Source organism: Dama dama, chromosome 1 (genome assembly GCF_033118175.1).
Source record: "Dama dama isolate Ldn47 chromosome 1, ASM3311817v1, whole genome shotgun sequence".
Lineage (NCBI taxonomy): Eukaryota > Metazoa > Chordata > Mammalia > Artiodactyla > Cervidae > Dama > Dama dama.
Window position 1 is genome coordinate 85,032,008 of NC_083681.1, and position 18,862 is coordinate 85,050,869.

Consider the following 18,862-nt stretch of genomic DNA (forward strand, 5'->3'; position numbering starts at 1 on the left):
TTTCGCAAGCTAGGTGCTGACCTGCCACTCTTCACCAGGGGCCCATTGGAGGTGCCAGGTGCCCTCGGCCATGTGACCTCAGCATGGCACCTGGCCCCCTCAGACACACTCCTGCAGCCTCCTTCCTCATGGGCAGTACTGCGCTGACCTAGAAATGTGTTTGCAAGGCTCAGAACATGCAGGGTGACACACGGCCCTTACTTGGGAATTGAAGCCCTCGGAGCAGGCTTGGAGGTCCGACCTCTGAGGAGCCAAACCCCTGAAAACACATTCTGTTGCCTGCCTTTCCTTCCTCCAAGATAGACAGCTTTCCTAGTCTCTTGTGTGCCGAGAGTCACAGAGGGCTGGAATGCGTTTGCTTTAATGTCATTATTCAGTGGCAATAGCCCCTGAGGCCCTGCACCTAGGTCGGGCTCCCACACTCACAGGGAAATCAAAGTGACATCCAAATGAGTCAGCTCTTCACATCAAGTGGCCAAAGTATTGGAGTTTCAGATTCATATTAGTCCTTCCAATGTATATTCAGGCCTGATTTCCTTTAGGATGGAGTGGTTGGGTCTCCTTGTAGTCTAAGCGACCTTAAAGCGTGTTCTCCAACACCACAGTTCAAAAGCATCAGGTCTTTGTCAGTCAACTTTCTTTATAGTCTAATTTTCACATTCATACATGACACATGGATAAACCATAGCCTTGACTAGATGGATCCTTGTTGGCACAGTAACGTCTCTGCTTTTTAATATGTTGTCTAGTTTGATCATCACTTTCTTTCCAAGTCATAAGCATCTTTTCAGAGAAGGCAATGCCAACCCACTCCAGTACTCTTGTCTGGAAAATCCCATGGATGGAGGAGCCTGGTAGGCTGCAGTCCATGGGGTCGCTAAGAGTCAGACATGACTGAGCAACTTCACTTTCACTTTTCACTGTCATGCATTGGAGAAGGAAATGGCAACCCACTCCAGTGTTCTTGCCTGGAGAATCCCAGGGATGGGGGAGCCTGGTGTGCTGCTGTCTATGGGGTCGCACAGAGTCAGACACGACTGAAGTGACTCAGCAGCAGCAGTAGCAAGCTTCTTTTAATCTCATGGCTGCAGTCACCATCTGCAGTGATTTCTGAGCCCCCAAAATAAAGTCTGCCACCATTTCTACTGTTTTCCCATCTATTTGCCATGAAGTGATGAGGCAAGATGCAATGATCTTAGTTTTCTGAATGTTGAGCTTTAAGGTAGCTTTTACACTCTCCTCTTTCAATTTCATCAAGAGGCTCTTTAGTTCTTCCCTTTCTGCCATAAGGGTGGTGTCATCTGTATATCTGAGGTTATTGATATTTCTCCTGGCAATCTTGATTCCATCTTGTGCTTCATCCAGTCCAGTGTTTCTCATGATGTATTCTGCATATAAGTTAAATAAGCAGGGTGACAATATATAGCCTTGACATATTCCTTTTCCTATTTGGAACCAGTCTGTTGTTCCATGTCCTGTGACCCCACAGACTGCAGGATGCCAGGCTTCGCTGTCCATCACCAACTCCCAGGGCTTGCTCAAACTCATGTCCATCGAGTCAGTGATGCCATCCAACCATCTTATCCTCTGTTGTCCCCTTCTCCTCTGCCTTCAATCAAGACTATTATAGATAGATATTTTAAAGTATAAATATTTTTAATAGTTTATCTAAAAACTCATATCACATTTGCATTTTTAGGAGATTTTTTGTTTTTAGAGGAACTTTGTTGACAAGCTTGTGACAGATATAACACTATAGCAATATTTAACTTATAATAAACCTAGGCACTATGAAAATTTTATGCTTAATGTTAATGACTCTTAGACATGTCTATATTAGAGGAGCAAAAAAAAAAAAATAAATACTAGATATTTAATATTGACTATTTCCCAGTTCATATGAATTTAAAATTCATTTAGGTCAATTTTTTCTTGTATTTAGAACTGTTTGATTTGTAAGGGCTTCCTTTTCTTTAGATTATTTAAATAAGAACTCACAACTTCAGCAATATTATCAAAAAACAGAAGACTCACTCTGAGACATACATAAATCCACACAGACAGACAGAGATCTTCTAGTTTTCTGCCTAAGATTTAAAATATCTCTTTGACCTCCTTTTTTTGGCGGGGGGGGGGGGGGGGCGGGGGGAGCTTGAAGCTCTCATTTGCCCAAGGCTGAAGTCTCAGGCAAAGTGGGCAGTGTTTTCCAAGGAAAGGGTTAACTTCAAGCTTTGCCCTAGGCAGGCCTTTTTAACAAGCTAATTGTTTTTAATTGCATATGCAAAAGAACCAGCTTTACAGTTTGCAAGAAAAAATTTTATTTTAACCAATTTTCTCTGGTTCTATAGAATATCATCGCCCCGCCCGGCCCCGCCCCGCCCCGCCCCTGAGCCTCTTCTGCACCAGTGGGATGGGAAGGAAGGGAGGGAAAGACGTCTGGAAGGAGTTGCCCCTGGGGCGGGCGGTCCGGTCCGGTGGCCTTTCTGGTTGAAGGGGGTGAGGAGCCGCGCGAGAAGGTGGGGGGCGGCGTGCAGAGTGGGGGTCGGGTGGGAAACGCGCTCTCCTCCGCCTTCCCGCCCGCCCCTCCATCCCCGGCCTGGCGCCCCGCCCGGCACTCTTGCCCCGCGCCCGGTGGCGTCGTCTCCCGTGTCCCTCTTCTGCCCGACCTCCCCGCCATGTTCCCTCGAGGTTGGGTCCGAGGGTTGGTGGGGGGAAGGGGTGCTCAGAGCCTCCCCGCCCCACACCACGCGCCTTTACCCGTGGCGCCGGCCTCTCCACACGCCCCCGCCGCGGACCACAGGGCCGGGATCCTCCGGTCGCGCCTCGCGGGCTGTGCGGCGTGACGGGTGGCGGCTCCCCGCCGCGGGGCCGCTTGCCTGCCCGTTGCCTCCTGCCGCTGGCCCTTGGCCTGTCTGTCTCGGCCGGTCGTCGGTCGTCCGCTGCTCTGGGCCTGCCGCGCGGTCGCCAGGCGCCTCCCCACGCCCTCCGAGCCTCGGGGCTTGCTCCCAACCCCCCTTCCCCACGCCTCCCGCGGCTGTCTTGTCCGGTTCTCTCGCCCCCTTACCTCTGTCGTGTCCCCTGCCCGCTTGGCGCCACGCTTCCTGTCGGAGCCCCTTCCCTCTGCCCTTGGTGGTGGGGGGAGAAGGGTGCCTGGGGAGCGGGCGCGGGTAGGGGGCCCCGGTGTTTGAGGGGAGAGGACGGGGTCCGGGGGGCAGCCGTACGGGTGTGCGAGGTGGTGGAGGAGGGCTCTGCCCCGTTTCGGGGGGATGTAGGGGTGGTCGTCTGGCGTCAGCGTGGGCCTTCGGGCGGCAGTCGACCGGCGCCCGATGGGGCCCCCATGCCTACGGGCCGGCAGCGCCCAGGCCCGCGGGCGGCCGCGGGCGGGGACGCGGTGGGGGTCGACGTCGGGGCGGTGGCCCGCGGGGCGAGCCTTGCGCCTCGCCCTCCTCCCCCTTTGCAGGTACCTAGCGTGGGGTTTCCCTGGTGGCTCAGATGGTAAAGCGTTTGCCTGCAGTGCCGGAGATCAGGGTTCGATCCCTCGGTTGGGAAGATCCCCTGGAGAAGGAAATGGCAACCCATTTCCTCTTGCTTGGAAAATTCCATGGACAGAGGAGCCTGGTAGGCTACAGTCCATGGGGTCACAGTCAGACACTACTGAGCGACTTCACTTCACAGCTGATAAAAAGCTTGGGTTGTCTCGGTGGGGTGGATTTGCTCCTGGATGGATTTCACCTGGCGGCAGTAGATCACCTGGCGGCAGTAGAGAGGCCCGGCGTGTGGGCGGAGCATACTTGGCCCGCGTAGGGGGCGGAGCGCGCCTCCTCCGAGCTCCTAGGCAGTGGGTCCCAGGTCTCAGGGCTCTCCATTGCGGCAGGGAACGCCCATTTCGTGGGCTCCTGGTTCCCCATCAATCGGGATCCAGTGAGCGGAGCGGAGGGGTGCGGACCACAGGTAAGGGAACTGGGGCTCGGTGGCGCAGGGTGGAGCAGGGAACCACATATTCTGCCGTCTCTGTTGGCAGAGTTTCGGAGCCCCCTAACTTGGCGGTCGCAGAAAGGCCTCGCCATTGGCGTCAAAGCCTTTACCACTTTACCCCTTCGCATAAAGCTCAGACCCGCGGTTTTCCCAAGCAGCCTAGTGCCTGCAGCGAGGTCCCCAGTAAGTCCAAGGGATTTATCCTGCCTGGTGATTTCACCTGCTGGGGTTCCACAGCCCGCACTCTGGCCGGCTGGCCCAGCCCTGCTACTGGCAGTTTGCAGGCCAGCGGGTCCTTGACCACCTGCTGGGATGGGAAAGGGAAGGGTCCACGAATTGCACCCTGGAAACTTAGTAGGGTGCATGGATTTAAAAACCTGGTGGCCACCCAGGCAGGAAAGAAGGCAGGAGGGCACCTTGCTGCCCTTTTGTGGGGGAATCTGTGGCTGTCCTGCTGACAGGGGTTCTTTCCATGGGGACCCTGTGCAATAAGTGTGGTGTTTTGGAACTGAATAATTAGAACATGTAAAATTTTTAAATTATGTGGTGCTTTAATTAAAAAAAAAAAAAAGCTCCAAGTTTTTTCCAAATTGGGGTCTAAAAATTGAAGGTCTATTTTCCTTTCACTGTGGCATTCTATGAAGAAATGTATGTTTTCCTGAGTCAGAAAAGTGAGGGAAACAGAAAACCCAGAGGTGCCCCAGTAGTTTGGTGAAGACCTTAGGAGGTCACTTGTAAATGCTGCTGGCTGTGGAGAGGCAGTCTCTTCCTGTGGCTGATGCGCACAGAGCTCTGCAGGCTTGTCCTCTGCATGGATGTTCTTGTTTGTGGAAATCCAGCTCGGAGCCATCTCCTGATGTGTAAGAATTTCCCAGACTAGACCCCTAGGCAAATCCCTTAGGGCCAGGTTCTCCTGCCTTCATTGTATTTGTCTGTTTGACTGAAAAGCAGCAATGACATATTTTTCTTTAAATCTGGTCTATCATCCAGGACTTGGAGTAACGTTTCCCATCCGTCTCAATAGGCTTGGGTTCCAGGAATGAATTATAGTCAATTGTCCATGATTTTACAGATGAAGAACCTGAGACCCAGAGAGGGTGGAGGACTGTTCAAGAGAGAATGGGATATCCTTCCAAGAATCCTGGCTCTTGGGTTTTTAATGAGCTTCCTACCCAGCATGGTCATTAATTGACAAGTGTTGAGATTGAGAATAAACTATTGGTGGAAGTGTAAAAGGCTTTTATAAAGAATGTGCCTACCAGCTGTGCATCTTATGGAGTATTTTCATTATACTCCCCAACCCTTGGAAAGCTTCATCATTTTTATTGAATAAGTTCAATTTCACACAATTATATCCATAGTGTCAGCAACACTATGAGGTATATTAGAACAGTGATCATCACAGTTGGTACTTCATGGGTCAGTGAAGAAAGAAAAACTTTTCTTAGGAAGACTGTAAAAGAATTGCTAAGTTTTAAGTTTATCCAACAGGGATATTAAAAAAAAATGAAACATCTCTCCGATCATCACCAAGGCTATCGGAGGTCTGTTGAGGACCCCATGCAAGGGAGGTTCTACCTCTTGGGACACCCCTGCTTCAGCATCTCCCTAAGCCAGCAACCTGGGACAGCTGAGTACACTTGAAGTTCCTTCCCTGACCTCGGGAATTTTTTTGGAAGATGGTTTTTTGACAGACAGGGGTGGGGGAAGGTTTGGGGATGTTTCAAGTGCAATCCATTTATTGTGCACTCTATTTCTCTTCCTGTTCCCTGGTGGCTCAGTTGGTAAAGAGTCTGCCTGCAATATGGGAGACCCAGGTTCAATCCCTGGGTCGGGAAGATCTCCTGGAGAAGGAAATGACAGCCCACTCCAGGTTTCTTGCCTGAAGAATTCAATGGACTGAGGAGTCTTGTAGGCTACAGTCCGTAGGGTCACAAAGGGTTGGGCACGACTGAGTGACCGAACACTTATTCCTATTATTTCTTCAGCTCCACTTCTGATCATCAGGCATTAGATCCTAGAGGTTGGGGGCCCCTGCTTTAGTTCCCTCTTTCATCTTCTACATAGCTCCAGCCTGCTTCCTCCTCCTCTTCCACCTGCAGAACTACCTGCTCAGCTTCTCTGAGTGTGACTAAGAATCTCCTTCATTCACTTCCTTTTCTCTGAGTCCCTTCTCCTAACTAGGTTTCCCTGATCTCCATTTAGGCACTTTTGCCCCAGGTGGTGCTAGTGGTAAAGAACCTACACGCCAATGCAGGAATTAGATCACTGGATTGGGAGGATCCCCTGGAGGAGGGCGTGGCAACCCACTCCAGTGTTCTTGCCTGGAAAATTCCCATAGACAGAGGGGCCTGGCAGGCTCTGACAGTCTGACGTGACTGAAGCAACTTAGCCCAGCACACCAGAGGACTTTTGAACTGCAGACTCGTGTGATTGTTTTGGCTCTTTGGAGTACCTTGTCGTTCCAAGTGTATGTTAGGGTCAGCTTGTGTATTGCTTCCTAAAGGCCCCGAGAGGGTAACAGGCAGGAAGGCCAGGGGTCTCCAGACAGAGGGAATAGGCTGCAAGTGTCAGACTTTTTTTTTAATCTCTCTCTTAAGAGCCAGGAGGAAACAAACTAATGTTACAGTTTTTCCCTTTCTCGATACAAATTTAAAAGGAGGTTTCTCTTAAAATTCTGTGTTGCCATGACGACTCCTGGCTCCAGCTGAATTTAACTTTTCTCTAACCTTGAACTAAGCAATGCATTCTTCTTATGGAAATGTTTGTGTTAAGCTATGTTAATGTACTATGTATTTACCCTAGACTCTGTCTTCAAGTCATTCCTCCTAAAGGCTCAGAACCAACCTGACAAACCAGTATGTTTTACTCATACCTTGCTCCTAATCTATGTTAAGGAAACTATATATTTGCTTGGAAATCTGCCTTTTTTCAAGATTCATGTCAATCATTTTATGGACCAGGATGACTCACCTGCTGCCAATGTTATCTCAATGCATGTTGTGGGTGAGGGGCCTGGTGTCATTCTCTGAGACATCACCTTTCTTTCATTAGCAGACTGCTAGTGGCTGTATAACATCTGGCTAAAGACTAGCAGGGGGTAGTCTATGTCAGCAGCTTTCTCTATCTCTTTTATACTTTAATAAAACTTTATGACACAAAAGCTCTGAGCGATCAAGCTTCGTCACTGGCCCTGGATTCACTTCTTCTCCTCTAGAGGCCAAGAATCCTGTCATCATTCATGGTCTAGCAACAACCTTTTAGCCTTTTGTAATTCACATTGAATCTTCATTTCAGATTGAAGATACATTCCGTGGTATTGCCATCTTAAGTCTTTCCATTGCTATGGAATATCTCTACATGTATTTAGGATATTTTTCAGCACTCATGTAGAATTTCCAGTGTGCCAGTCTTGTCATCCTCATTACATCCACGGAAAAATATTTTATTAATGTTGACATTATTGAAAGGGAATTGTTTTTTTAAATTCCTTTTCAGATTGTTATTTGCTAATGTATACAGATAAAACTGTGTAATCATTCATTTTTATTAGTTTGGACAGCTTGATGGTTGTCTTTACTTTCTCATAATTTAAGATTAACCTGGCTCATATATTTACTGTCTCACCCCTAGTCTCAGTCATTTCTGCAAAGAACTTCTGTTCTTTTTTTCTAACATTGAATTATTTTTGACTATGCTGGGACTTTATTGCTAGTTTGTCTAGTTGTAGTGAGCAGAGCCTACCCTCTAGGTGCCGTGCCATGGCTTCTCATTGCAGCACTTTCTCTGGTTGCAGAACTTGGGCTCTGGAGCATGCAAGCCTCAATAGCTGTATGGGGGCTTAGTTGCCCCCGGACATGTAGAATCTTCTAGGACCAGGGATTGAACTCATGTTCCTTGCACTGGTAGGCAGATTCTTTACCACTGGGCCACCAGGGACGTTTCCTGTTCCCTTGTATTAGGGAATGATATTTAAAACATACATGTAGGAGCTAAATATGCTCGGCTGACAATACATGGAAATATATACATGTATTCCAGCTTACCTTTGAACATATTCAGTTAAAGGTAATTTGTGATGATGTCTCCATGGATCTTGTAACGTTTCCTTTTGTTTATCTGTAACTTCCCATTCCAAAGGTAAGATACCTGGCTTCCACCACTTGTCATGTATAGAATTCAGTGCTTGTCCCATGTGGTTACTGCAAAAACTGTCAGACTGTCTTCCAAAGGGGGCTGTGCATGCATTCCACCAGTATCTTGAGTATGTTTTTGTATGATTGTTTACTATCAGTATACCTTCCGTGGTCAGGTGTCTATTTCAATCTTTACCAGTTATGAATGGGCTTGTTTGCTCTAGCATTCTTGGACAATTTGAGTGCAGATTCTTTGTCAGACATGCATTTTTTTTTTTTTTTTTTTTTTTTAGGAAAACGATTGTATTTATTTTTGGCTGTGTTGGGTCTTCGTGTGTGGGCTTTCCCCTAGTTTGGATGAGCGTGGGCCATAACTAGTGGTGTGTGTGCTTTTCACTGCAGTGGCTCCTCTCGTTGTGGGGCTCACGGGCTTCAGTAGTTGCAGTATGTCAGCTCGGCGTTGTGGCTTCCAGGCTCTAGAGCACAGGCTCCGCAGTTGTGGCACACGGGCTCCATAGCATGTGGGGTCTTCCCATCCCAGGGATCACACCTGCATCTCCAGCACTGGGGCGGAGTCTTTACCACGGAGCCTCCAGGGAAGCCCTCAGGCATAGTTTTGATTCTAGTTTTCTGCACATGTATCTGGTGAGAGAGGCCAGGATCAAGAGGCCTGGCAGCTGGCAGTCCTCAGCCACAGTTTTGGCTGTGCCATCGAAAGCTCTGGGGCCTTTGGCGAGCACCTCAACTTCCCTGGGACTGTTTCCTCCCCTTAGAATGCCCTGCTGTTGGACTGTGGTCCACCAAGCTCCTCTGTCCCTGGGATTTCTGAGGCCAGAATACTGGAGGGGGTGCCATTTCCTTCTCTGCAAGATAGCATTTTGAAGATATTTTCTCCTGGATATTGGTTTTGATGAAGGAAGGGGGATCCCTTCCAGGGCTTGAGCATGGGTTCTTGTCTGACACTTGGAAATGAGTTGTTTGAGGAGAGGAGTGCTGTCCAAGCGAGAGACTTTATTGGGAAGGGCTGCCGGGGCAGAGGGCAGGGGGTGAGGGAAATGGAGAGAACTGCTCTGCCACGTGCCTCACAGTCTCAGGTTTTATGGTCATTGGGTTAGTTTCTGGTTTGTCTCTTGCCAGTCATACCTGAATTGGGATCTTTCCTGGGGGCACACACATCTCTCAGCCGAGATGGATTCCAGAGAGGAGGATCCTGGGAGGTTTGGACATTTGGACTGGAGTCTCCCATCTCCTTTTGACCTCTCCAGAATTCTGGTTGGTGGCAGCTTGTTAGTTCCTTGTTCCTTACCAGGATCTCCTGTTGGAAGATGACTCCTGCAAGTGTTTTCTCTTCTCTGTTGCCTGGCAAGGGTGGGTGGTCAGTGGTTCGTTTAACAGTTTGTCTTTTGGTTCTCTCGAGTAAGGTCCTTCACAGAGTAAATGTATAAAATTGTAAAAATCAATCTTTTAAATAATTGATAATAACAATTTGGTAAGTTGGCTTTTTTGTTGTTGTGTTAGAACTAATCACCAGATCAAAGGTCATGTAGATTTTTTGTTGTTTTCTAAAATTTTTATGGTTTTTTAAATTGAATTATGGTGTTGAAAAGTTTGTGTTTATGTTCATTTCATTCCATCTTTTTTTTTTAACAGTTATTTATTTTTAGTTGATTAATCATTGCTTTACAATATTGGTTTGATTGGTCATACATCAACATGAATTAACCGTAGGGGTGCGTGTGGCCCCTCGCTCTTGAATCTCCCTCCCACGTCCCGCCCATTCCCACCTCTCCAGGCTATCAGAGAGCCCCAGTTTGAGTTCCCTGAGGCAGACAGCAATTTCCCACTGGTTGTCTAGTTACCAAGGTTGGTGTCCATGCATCCGTGCTGCTCTCCCCGTTCATCTCACCCTCTCCCTCTTGTTCCCCACCCTTGTCCATAAGTCTGTTCTGTATGTCTGCATCTTAATTGCTGCTACGTGAACAGATTCGTCAGGATCATCCTTCTAGAGTCCAGGTTTTTCTCTTTCTGACTGACTTCCCTGTTTCATACGCTCTAGGTTCATCCACTTCATTAGAAGTGCCTCAAATGTGATCCTTTTTATGGCCGCATTCCATACAGGCTCTGATTGTTGCTTACCGTGTTTTGAGGAGGGTCGTGGAGCTATTCGGCTCCATTTGGGTTTGGGCTTCCAGTCTGAGCGCTCGGCGCAGAGCTGCTTCTGGGTGAGCCCTCTGGGCTGTGTGAGCGCGGAGCTGCCCGCTATTGTCCGGCGGCCCGCAGGGGGCGCCAAAGCCCCCTCTGACCCGCGGGCGCAGGACGCTCTGCCCTCAGACTGGGCTGGGTGACCAGCTGGCGGGAGCTTTCTCTCCTCAGGGCCGTCAGGGCTCGGGCTTCTGTAAACGGGACTGCGTCCAGGCTGAGAGGAGCGGGCTTGCCTCAGTGCCCCAGCAGGGAGGCGCTGCAGGAGGGAAAAACGAGGACGAAGTAGACGTTTCCTGTGTCCAGCTGAGCGCTGACCGGAGGGCCATCTCAGAGGACTCGGGGCGCGGGGGGAGAGCTCCATGTGCAGAACGGCGGGTTTTCAGTTAGATTTCTGTTAGATGATCTGGAGGATGACCAGTGATGTTCTTCAGTGCAGGTGGCCAGTTTTCCTGTCACTGTTTCTTGAGAAGACTGTCCTTTCCTCTTCGCTCTTTCCCGGTTTGATGTTCATGAACTGACCGCGTACATGTGGCTTCACTCCTGGGCTCTCTATGTCTTCCGCGAGTCCACGTGTCTGTGTTCGTGCCAGTTCCTCACTGTGGTGCTTCCTATCGCTCAGTGATGTAGTTTGAAGTCGGAGAGGAAGATGCGTCCAGCTGTGTTCTTTCTCAGAGAGTGTTTGGCTGTTTAAGGTTCTGTTCAATATTAGCGGCCTAATATTAGGAGTATTTCTATTTCTGTGAAAAGTGCCATTGAATATTATTTTGAGATTGCAGTCAGTGTATTTGTTGATGGCTTTGGTTGGAATGGACATTTTAATTTGTCATTGTTCCAGTGCATGAGCATGGAATAGTTTTCTGTTTATTTGTGTTTTCTTTGATTTCTTTATCAATGCTTTCTAGTTTTCTGACTACTGGCCTTTTATGTCCTTGATTAAGTTTGTTGCTAGATGTTTTATTGATGCAATTATAAGTGGGATTTTCTTAATTTTTGTTTCTGATTGTTATTAGTGTATAGAAATGCAACTGATTTTTGTATACTGATTGGGATTGCAAATTATAGTATTTTATATGATTGTAAATTGATTTGAAATGATTCAGCTTTACTAAATGTAGTCTAACAACTTTTTGTGACATGAAAATTTTATTTGTAAAATCTGTCTCTCCTGCAATAGGTCATCCAGAGGACCCAAGACATGGTGGTTACTAATAGACTTCCCACAGTACTTCTTCATTCCATGTGGACTCCTTCAAGGGCAGTGAGCATCACAGCTTCCCTTGAACTTCGTCTGGGTAAGTCATGCCTGTCTAATCTGATTTTCTTTTATGGTATTGGCGTGATTGCTTTGAAACATAATTTACTTTCCAGCAATTTAAAATGTACAGAAAACTCCTAGCAATGGGAAAAGTACTCACATTTGCCACATCATCTAAAATACTGTATGTGTTTTATCCAAAATGGGTGCATTCTCCTGTAGAACCAGCACATAACCTCAAACATCAGAAAATCATATGGTTTCTACATTATAATGTAATCCACAGCCCCACTTCCACTTTCAGCAATTGTTCAATTGTATGAATATATCTTTTTTTCCATCCTCATCCTTTTTTCTTTTTTTAGAGTGTTACTGAGATTTTCAGTTATTTGGACAAACTTGATGGATTTAAAGCAGACATGGTGAATACTGGATCTGGGTGGCCTTTTCTATATGGATTTTTTTCACTAAAGATGGTTTTAATGTTTACTCATGTTGTAGCATGTATGAATACTGCATTCTTTTTTCCCCATAGTAATTAAAAATAAATAACTTGCCATTTACCATTTATATATTTGTAAGCATACGATGTTGTCTTATGAATTACCTTTACTTGTTTTGCAAACCAGTTTAATAATGTGTACCTTGTGCATGCTTTGGAGAAACTCAGGAAACTGAGTCAGTGACTCAAATGGCCCAAGATATCACCTTAGATACCATCTTAATCTAAAAAGCAAACAGGGGCTTTCTGGTGGTCCAGTGGCTAAGACTAGACACTCCCAAAGAAGGAGGCCCAGGTTCAATCCCTGATAGGGAACTAGACTTCCCATGCCACAACTAAGCATTTGCATGCTGTAGCTAAATATCTGGCTTGCCTCAACAAAGGTCGACCTGGCGCAGCCAAATACAAAAAGAAATAATTATTAAAAAAATAAAACCAAAGGAAAGGAAGGGTATGGTTGTTGTACAGATTTATGTCTTAGCTTTCCCTATTGGTTAAAAAAAAAAAAAAAGAGTTTCACAAAACTGTCATCCTTCTATCTGGTATATACAGAGGATTCCTTTGAAATGAGATTTCTCTGGTAAATGTGACTCACAGAAGAGCCGTCTTGAACTTGGGTTTCAGAGACGATCATGTGTCCTCTTAAAAAAAAGTTAATTGGGTCCAGTTAATTCTCATGCTGAAGCGGTATAGTTTGGGGTAGCATTTGCACCCCTTCACTTTGGATGTATCCCAGTTTGCTTGCAGAGTCGTCTACCTGAAGACATCCTGATGTTTGAAAGGTTTCAGCTGTTACAAGTAGAGCTGTTGTGTGTAGTTGTGTGATAGTGTTTGTCTGGACGCTTTTTCAAAGGTGTTTACCAAGTACTAGACGTGTAGTGTTCAGGTCACAGGTGAGCCTTGTTTAGCTGTGGAAAAATCCAGCTAAGTTTCTCTGGCATGTGGGGTCTTCCCGGGTAAGGGATCAAACTTGAGTCTCTTGCATTGTCAGGCAGAGTCTTTACCGCTGAGCCACCAGAGAAGCCCCGCCCCCTTTGAGTTTACTGGATCTAATAGGTGTGCAGTGCTACCTCACTGTTTTAGTTTGTAATTTCCTAATGATATATGATTTTGAGTATTTTTGAGATGCTTATTTACTATCTGTATATTTCCTTTGGCCAGGTGTTCAGATTTATACATTTTTAATGAGGTTGTTTGTTCCAGATTTTTTGGTATAGTTGGAGTACAATCCTTTATCAGATATGTATTTTGTAAATGTATTTTTCTGTGGCTTGTGTTTAAGTTTTGTGAATAAGGTTTTTCACAGTTTAAATTTCTAATTTTTTAAAGTTCATGTTATATATGTTTTATATCCTTTTTTGGATAGACTTTAGTGGTTGGTTTTTTTTTGTTAAATTTCATAAGCAAAATTGAGGTAGTGTAGATACAGTTTTAAGCAGTGCTGAGGTACCATAGATATAGTTTTGCCTTTTGTCTGTTGAGAGGTTTGAGTGAGGTTGGTGTAAATTGTAGAATTATGTCTACATTCATTTGATTGGATATGGCTTCCAATTATTTTTATAACTGGTTTTGAAGATGTCATGGGAAGTCAGTTTCCCCAAGGGAAACTGCTTGGGATCCATGAAACATGAACTCTCTTCGATCCCTGGGGATCACTTTCTGCTTTTTCTGGCTTTAGATTTGACTTGTTTGGATATCTCATACTAGTGGAATCACAGAACATTTGTCCTTTTTTGGTCTGGTTTATTTCACTTAATATAATGACCGTAAGGTTCGTCCACATTGTAGCATTGTCAGAATTACTGACTTTTAAGGGCTGAATCGTATTCCGTTGTGTGTATACCACAGTTTGTTTATGGAATTGGCTGCCATGGACACTTAGATTGCTTCTGTTGTTCGCCAATGTGAATCATGCTGTTGTGAATATGACTGAAGAAATATGCATTTTTTTCAGCCCCTTTTTCTAAACCTTTTGGGTACATAGTATGAATTAGAATTGAACTATATCATTATTCCATGTGTTGATCTTGGAGTAATTTCTGTAATGTCTTGCACAGTGGCAGCACCATTTCTTTCTTTTTTTTTTTGGTGTGGTAGAATTCTGTTCAAGCTTTTGAATATACCCTGTGTTGTATATTCATTCACCCACCGATGGACACTTGAATGGGTTCTACATTTGGGCTATTGTGAATAATGTCACTATGAATATTTGTGTACCAATTTTTGTTTGAATTATTAACAAATACATAGTACTATATATGAAAGAAACTGCAAGGACTTACTGTACAGTTTAGGAAACTATTGAATATCTTATGATAATGTATAATGGAACAGAATCTCAAAAGGAATATATGAAAAAGACATAATAGCCATAATAATTATTGTGCCAACACTATGAGTTATCATAGCAGTACTCAACATGTATTTATACATGCCACTAAAATATTCATATCTGTAAGTATATTTCACTGATCGATTATATAAAAAATAGAGAACTCAAGCAGAGAACAAATAAACTTCCTATCATTGCTCATCATCATTTATGCACTATTACTCCCTGTAACACTCATAGTATAAGTGCTGGACTAGGAATTTACATTAGTGTAAACCAAGAGATTGTGAAGATGTAAGGAAGTATAGCTTATTTAATTCCTTAATGAAGGATTATAGAACTATATGTACATGAAGTGAATGAAAGTCCAATGGTTTAATGGAGCCACATTATTACTAGAGTGATGAGCTTCCACACCCCCCCCCCCCCGCCCCAATGTTAGGTCACAATTAAATCCTGCAGTCATGTGGCCTCGATGTCTGCTTCCTGCCATCCAGAAGGAAAAGGTGAGGAAGTCCTGACAAAATTGAGGCTATTTTTCTTTTTTTGATTTGTATTTTATCACAGGGCTTGGCAAAAAGAGGGCCTAACCTGTTTTTAGAGTTCCATCCCAAGGCTTGCTCTGGCATCTTACATATATTGTCAAACTGCTGATTATTTTCAGCAAAGGACAATGATCTGTACTTCAGTATCTGTTGCTTGATCTGGAATAGCAGGCATCCCTTTAAGTGCAGTCCTTCATGCTGAAGTAGGCATGCCTGAAGCAGTAGCATAAGATGAACACATTTATCGTGTAGACCTCACATCCCATGAATTTGTAATAATTTTTCAGTTATACCCATCATCATTGGAGGAATTGACTTGTCCCAGTAATAACTGGAGTACCCAGTGTAACAGTTCCTTGACTTATGAATACTTCTTATGAGTACACTTATGAGTACTTCTTCCAATGTTCTTTCTCCTACTTCGGTCATGAACAGTAGAAGCTGATGGCAGTGTTATTGAAATGTATATCGATTCCTAGGTGGCACAGTCGGTAAATAATCTGCCTACCAGTGCATGAGATGGAAGTGATGTGGGTTTGATCCCTGGGTTGGGAAGATAACATTTCATACACTCGTTTTATGTGAACAAGTTTGATACTCATGAGTGTTTTTCTTCTGTATACAGAAAAACAAATGCTGTTCAAGGACACTGAAAGAACCCTAATGTTGGAAATCAGATCTGCATTGTGAGCGATGCTTAGAAATCCATGAGTTGAAGGATAGTATTATGCCTATCATCCTTGTAGTTCCCTCAGTGAAATATTTTGAGAAACGCTCTTCATTCATGGTATAGATTCATGAAGAAGCAAAATAGCATTAATCCTTTACGTTGACAACTGTGAATTTAAATGTCCTGTGAATCATATGTGACAACCACACATACCAACATGATTTATTAGTGTTATATCAATATTTTAGTCCTATTGTATTTCAACTAAAAATATCAATATATAATTGTACACAAAGTCAAGACATAAGATCAGTGCAAATACAAAATATTCCATGCTTTGAGAAAGGGAGCAAAAATTCTATGTGCTTTGCCTATTGCATTTTTATGTTTTAGATCCTTAAGCATTTTATTCACCACACCCAACTGAATGGTTAACAAATCTTCAGAGAAGAAAGGATCATTTCTCTTTAACAATGAGTAGTTCAACTCCTATCAAAGCAAAGTCATAAGTGAGTCTAATTTTGTGTGAGACCATGAAGACTAAGTGTTTTCATTATGCTTGTGCATATGACGGGAGGTCCGAGAAGGTACTTCTGAAGGTTTATTCATACCAGTCATTCTCATATTTGTCAAGTCTCTAAAGGTTTAATCACTGAGGTGTTGCTTCTACACTTATACTAGGCTGAGTAGCAACATGCCCTTTCTCCCTGAGCTTGAGCTCACCACAGCCTAGTAGATGGAAATCATCAGGATATTCTAGAAACCCTTTTTATTGCAGTCTCTTCAGGAGGTTACAACTGCTGCAGACCTCAGGATTTTACAAAGCACTTTTTAGAACCTTAGATGAAGGATAAAAAGTCCACACTCGTGACAGACACAGGCTTCCATGGCCTGTACATGATTGTTGGCTTTGCTTTCATAATCATCCTGTTTCTTATACCCACTAAGATGTCACTGTATTTTTTTTTTATCATCATTTTATCTTTGATGGTTTTTAGATCTATCATGGATTTTCCTATATATCTTCACTTATTGGTGAGGGTCTTATGTTAGTAGTAGTTACTAAAACTGAATTCCAGTCAGTTAGCTGTGGTAGAATAGGAAAAAGAATGACCAACTGTATGCTATTAATATTGTGTATTAGTATATTATTAGTTTTATTGCTTGCAGTCATCCAATTCTAACTTTCTGAAATAAACATTCAGAAAAATCACGTCCTTTTGAATGTCCATTTCACTGTATAGAAGCACGGCAATGTTATTACATAAAATTGTTTACACTTTCCATTATGTTTCTCCCATTTGATGTAGATATCAGCCTTTGATTCTATCACTAGCATTGCAAGTAAAAAAAAATTTATTAGAGCTCCTATGGTAATTTTACTGTTAGCAATAAGTATAGCATAAAGTGAACACAGAAGAGGTTAGAGGAGACCAACTATGAAAGTTAGTTTAAAAGAAAATATACAATGTTGAATGATTACAGTAGGATTAAATTTATAGTTATGAAGTTCCTTTAGTATAGACAAGTATTATTCTATCCTTTCAGTTTCCTTTGCAGGGGTGTTAATGTACAGATTCCAGTACTATGGGTAGATTGAATAATACTATCATTATTCATGAGAGCAACTCTACTAAATCCTAATGCTCATATCACTCAAGGTATTTTAATACCTATTATGTTAGTAATATGTGTAGTTTGTGAAGTCACAGAAGTTATATTCATTCAAGCAATAGTATCAAACAGCTATGGCATCAATTATGGATGTGAATAGATGTAGAAAGTGAATGTGTTTCACTGTGACAAGTTATCATTGAAGGTATTCTATTAATGCCAGTAACAAAGCTGTGCAGAAATAATACAATGTTTAATAAGAAAACAAGATTTACTAATTTGTTTTATTATTCTATTTCTTTTAAACCAATTTAATGACAACAGGCTTAACTTTTCATTAACTTGTATGACCATCAGCAGTTTGACCCAGTTGAAGAACATGACTTGTTTGTAGTCTTCCTCATCAGCTCATTCCATATACTAGCTTTAAAATCATTTAGTACAGAGCTCAAACACTGTCTAGGTGTTAATTTAGTGTTTTTTTTTATTATCATGCAGAATCATTTTAAAAGTAAAAGTATGCCTGTATGAGTTAGAGCTCTGATCCCAGCAGTCCATGTAGAAGCTTCCACTGAGAAATGTACAGTACCGAAATCTGTGAATGTGGTATACCGTGAATCACAATAAGCATAAACAGCTTCACAGGCTACTTATTTGAAACGACCATTATTAATGACATTCTCATTCATTTGAGGACTAAATATTGCCAACTTAGGCTGTGTTCACCAAATCGAATTTGAAGTATTCTTCACATAGTCCTTCATTGGTCATGGCACTTGTCAGATTGAAGAGATATATATACTCATGTTTTGTTTTAGGTTTTAAAGTCATTCTTCAGTTTTCTTTGAGGAATGGTTCTCTATATGCCCCGTGGATCCACTGATGTTCATGTGTCTTGGGGCTTCCCAGGTGGTGCTAGTGATAAAGAACCCACCTGCCAATGCAGGAGACATAAGAGATATGGGTTCAATCCCTGGGGCAGGAAGATCTCCTGAAGGAGAGCAGGCAAACCACTCCAGTATCCTTGCCTGGAGAATCCCCTGGATGGAGGAGCCTGGTGGGCCCTAGTCCAACCGATCCCAAGGAGCTGGACACGATGTCAGTGACTTAGCACAGCACATGATTCATTGTCGTAGCTGATATAACGGAGATGGCAGGTAAAGAGGTGCCAGCAGGCGAAGGTCAATATTCACCACCTTTAAACTTTGGAATTTATTGTGATATTTTACACCCATATTTGTATGACTTCATAGTTGGAGAATGTATGCATATGAAGGGCTGATTGTATTATATTTATGTTGAGGGAAGATTTATTTTTATGTGAATTGAGATACGGGTGCCATTTCATTCATATGCATGTGTATACTCATCACCTATCATCATTTTTTGAAAAGACCATTGTTTTGAAATGTTGTTGCCGAACCTTGAAAGATGCTGGGATTCTTGGCCTCCTTAGGAGAAGAATTCAATCCGGGGCCAGTGACGAGGCTTGATCACTCAGAGCTTTTGTGTCACAAAGTTTTATTAAAGTATAAAAGAGAGAAAGCTTCTGACATAGACATCAGAAGGGGGCAGAAAGAGTGCCCCCCTGCTCGTATTTAGCTGGATGTTATATAGCTGCTAGCAGTCTA

The 18,862-nt window shown here is 43.7% G+C and overlaps 1 protein-coding gene across 1 annotated transcript in view; it reads left to right on the plus strand.

The window, feature by feature from the left end:
* The first annotated feature begins 16,184 nt into the window (after window positions 1–16,184).
* Window positions 16,185–18,862, plus strand: part of LOC133042673 (serine/threonine-protein phosphatase 2A regulatory subunit B'' subunit beta) — a 12,479-nt gene continuing 9,801 nt past the window's right edge. Inside the window, exon 1 of the mRNA XM_061123558.1 lies at window positions 16,185–16,204. Within this exon, the coding sequence (XP_060979541.1) occupies window positions 16,185–16,204 (20 nt within the window). The remainder of the gene's footprint in view (window positions 16,205–18,862) is intronic.